This window comes from Bubalus kerabau, chromosome 1 (genome assembly GCF_029407905.1).
Source record: "Bubalus kerabau isolate K-KA32 ecotype Philippines breed swamp buffalo chromosome 1, PCC_UOA_SB_1v2, whole genome shotgun sequence".
NCBI lineage: Eukaryota > Metazoa > Chordata > Mammalia > Artiodactyla > Bovidae > Bubalus > Bubalus kerabau.
The window spans coordinates 64,553,162-64,556,603 of NC_073624.1; the positions used below are offsets into that span (position 1 = coordinate 64,553,162).

The following is a 3,442-nucleotide window of genomic DNA, read 5'->3' on the forward strand; positions in this document are numbered from 1 at the left end:
GACACATCGATGAGCTAGAACCTGTCCCTCAGCTTAACTTCCGCTCCCTCTGCTTTCTAGCTAAGAATGAATATCTAGGGAAGAGATTCCTTTCTTATTTTTTTTAACTTTTTATTTTGTATTGGAGTATAGCCAGTTAACAATGTGGCAACAGTTTCAGGTGAACAGCAGAAGGCACTCAGCCATACATGTACATGTATCCATTCTCCCCTAAACTCCCCTAGGAAAGAGATTCCCTCTGATCTAAGAGTATTTGAAATCTGTCAGGTCCAATGAGTTTCCAATGATAACTTTGGATTTCTTCTCTTTAAACACATTTGAAAGAAGCAACTGAACTGTTGCCAAATAGACTTATATAGTAATTCCCTCATCAGAGAAAAGAAAATGGGAAATATTCATGAGACATGTGTGCGTATGTTTTGTCACTCTGACTCTTTGCGACCCCATGGACTGTGAGCCACCAGGCTCCTCTGTCCACGGGATTCTCTAGGCAAGAATACTGGAGTGGGTTGCCATTTCCTTCTCCAGGGGATCTTCTCCACCCAGGGATCGAACCAAGGTCTCTTGCATTGCAGGCGGATGCTTTACCATCTGAGCTACTAGGGAAGGCCATATGTCAGACATATTATGTAATATGGTTGGATAGCATCACAGACTCAATGGACCTGAGTTTGAGCAGACTCTGGGAGATAGTGAAGGATGAGGAAACCTGGCATGCTGCAGTCCATGGGGTTGCAAAGAGTCAGACACAACTTAGGGACTCAACAAATACTATGTAACAGACACACTTAACAATGATCGTCCTATTTAATGGGCTTTATGATCCCCATTTTATAGTAGAGGAAAGTGAGAATCAGAGAATGAAGTTTCTTATGTTGATTATTAATAATCAAGATCGAGTTGATTATTGTGTTAGAGTTGGTGAGACCACATTCCTTCCCTTGGCCCCACAGTTTTGTGAGAATTATGCACAACCCAATACGAGCAGCCATGTGTAAGACATATGTGTAATGGGTAACTTGTCCCTAATTCTGGCATTTTGTTCCCAAGGCTAGCTTTGTTTTTTCTGGTGTTTGTTCAGTTCAGTTCAGTTCAGTTCAGTCACTCAGTCGTGTCTGACTCTTTGCGACCCCATGAATCGCAGCATGCCAGGCCTCCCTGTTTGTATACTGATATTAATTAGTGATTCATCTGATGAATTAACCGCTACGAAGTTGTCTTTGGGTGGCAAAGGTTTAGCCCTCCCAGGTAATATACACATATTTTCCAAAGTTCCTCTCCTTAAACTGGACATTTGCAAGTGTGTTCTCAGAAGCAACCCACAGGTCAATGTGGGCTCTGCTCTCCCTCAGTCTGAGCACTCCATTTTTATCTGTTTTACATTTGGTTTATGCATACACTCCAAAAAATGAAAATTACTGCTTATTGTCTTCAGCCAGTAGTGTCTATAGGCTAATTACAACCAGGCTGATGGTGCTTAGAAAGTGTGAGTTTTCAGGACATTCATGACTTGCAAATGGTTCCAACTAGGCTGTTTGTCCATGGCCAAGTCCAGCTATGCCCACCCAATTGGAAAGTCAAATTCTATGATTCCATAGCCTCCCTCTTCCCTGAAGCTGATGAGAATATAGAAGAAAGAAAATTACGAACTATTCTAGAAGTTCAGAGGCAGCTGCTGGAAGCATTCCTTTAATAACTCATTCCAAAAGCTATTTAAACATCATCTATGAGGCATGTATTTATTTCATATTAGCACTGGGGAGAGTACCATGTGGGAAAATAATGACAACTTTTCTATGCAGGGCAAAAGAGACTGGCAAGGACCCAACACCATTCAGTTGGGCCACTGGGCTGGGTCATATTATCAGAGGAAAAGTTCATCTCCTTTTGTTTTTTTCAGATTCCATCTGTCCATTTCAGAGTTCCTCTTCCTTTATCACCTTTCATCACTATCACTTTTCTACATTGAGATAAACTTTTTCAGCAATGAAAAATAAAACTGTGTTGACTGAGTTCATCCTGCTGGGTCTAACAGATGTCCCTGAACTCCAGGTGATGGTTTTCATCTTTCTGTTCCTCACCTATTTACTCAGCATCATTGGAAATCTGACAATGCTCATCCTCACCTTGCTGGACTCTCATCTTCAGACCCCCATGTATTTCTTTCTCCAAAACTTCTCCTTCTTAGAAATTTCCTTCACAAGCATCTTCATTCCCAGGGTCCTGATCAGCATCACAACAGGGAACAAGAGCATCAGCTTTGCTGGCTGCTTTGTTCAGTATTTCTTTGCCATATTCCTGGGGGCCACAGAGTTTTACCTTCTGGCTGCCATGTCCTATGACTGCTATGTGGCCATATGCAAACCCTTGCATTACACAACCACCATGAGCAGCAAAGTCTGCACCCAACTTGTCATCTGCTCTTGGCTGGCTGGGCTAATGGTTATTATACCACCAATCACTCTAATGAGTCAGCAGGACTTCTGTGAATCCAATCGGCTGAATCATTATTTCTGTGACTATGAGCCCCTTCGGGAGCTCTCCTGTTCAGACACAAACCTCATAGAGAAGGTGGTCTTTCTTGTGGCATCGGTGACCCTGGTGGTCACGCTGGTGCTAGTCATTCTCGCCTACACGTCCATTATCAGGACTATTCTGAAACTCCCCTCTGCCCATCAAAGGATAAAAGCCTTTTCCACCTGTTCTTCCCACTTGGTTGTCATTTCTGTCTCTTACGGAAGCTGCTTCTTCATTTTTATTAAGCCCACAGCAAAAGAAGTGGACACATTCAACAAAAGAGTAGCTCTGCTCAGTACCTCAGCTGCACCTTTGCTGAACCCCTTCATTTACACCCTAAGGAATCAACAGGTAAAACAAGCCTTCAAGGATACAGCCCGGAAGCTCGTGAATCTTAAAGAATTTCAGAATTAAAGCCTTAATGGATGAGTCCTTACTATGTACCAAACTCTCTGCCAATTACTAGGCTTCCAATATACAGTTAAACTACAGGCCAGTGAGAAAAACTGGAAAATAAATAAATTATAACCTGTAAGTGTTCATATAAAGAAACTATTACACTTTATCAATGAAAAAGCAGTTCCACCTGAATTAGTGAGTAGATAAATGTTTTCAGAGGGAGTGCCATTTTGAACTCAGTCTTAACAAGTAGGAACAGGTCAAGCAAGTAAAAATAAGAGGAAGAAACTTGAGTAGAAAGAATATTGCTGGTAGGAATACCAAATTTCAGTCCTATAAGATTGAGTAAACGTTGTCATTCATTTCAGTGAAATAAAAAGGAGAAGGAGAGAGTTGAGGAGATAATATACTTTGGTTTTGAATTAAGTTAAATCCCATTTTAAGTAAATTAAGTGCTCATAATGTTGAGTCATTTGGATTTAGGACAAGATTTTTGCTCAGGTGGTAAAGTATTCACCTGCAATGT

The 3,442-nt window shown here is 41.3% G+C and overlaps 1 protein-coding gene across 1 annotated transcript; it reads left to right on the top strand.

Moving 5' to 3' along the window:
• Nucleotides 1–1,986: 1,986 nt before the first annotated feature.
• LOC129641599 (olfactory receptor 2AP1-like) lies at nt 1,987–2,931 on the top strand. Its single transcript, XM_055566271.1, has one exon. It carries the CDS (start codon nt 1,987–1,989, stop codon nt 2,929–2,931), a length of 945 nt encoding a protein of 314 aa, XP_055422246.1.
• Nucleotides 2,932–3,442: the final 511 nt, after the last annotated feature.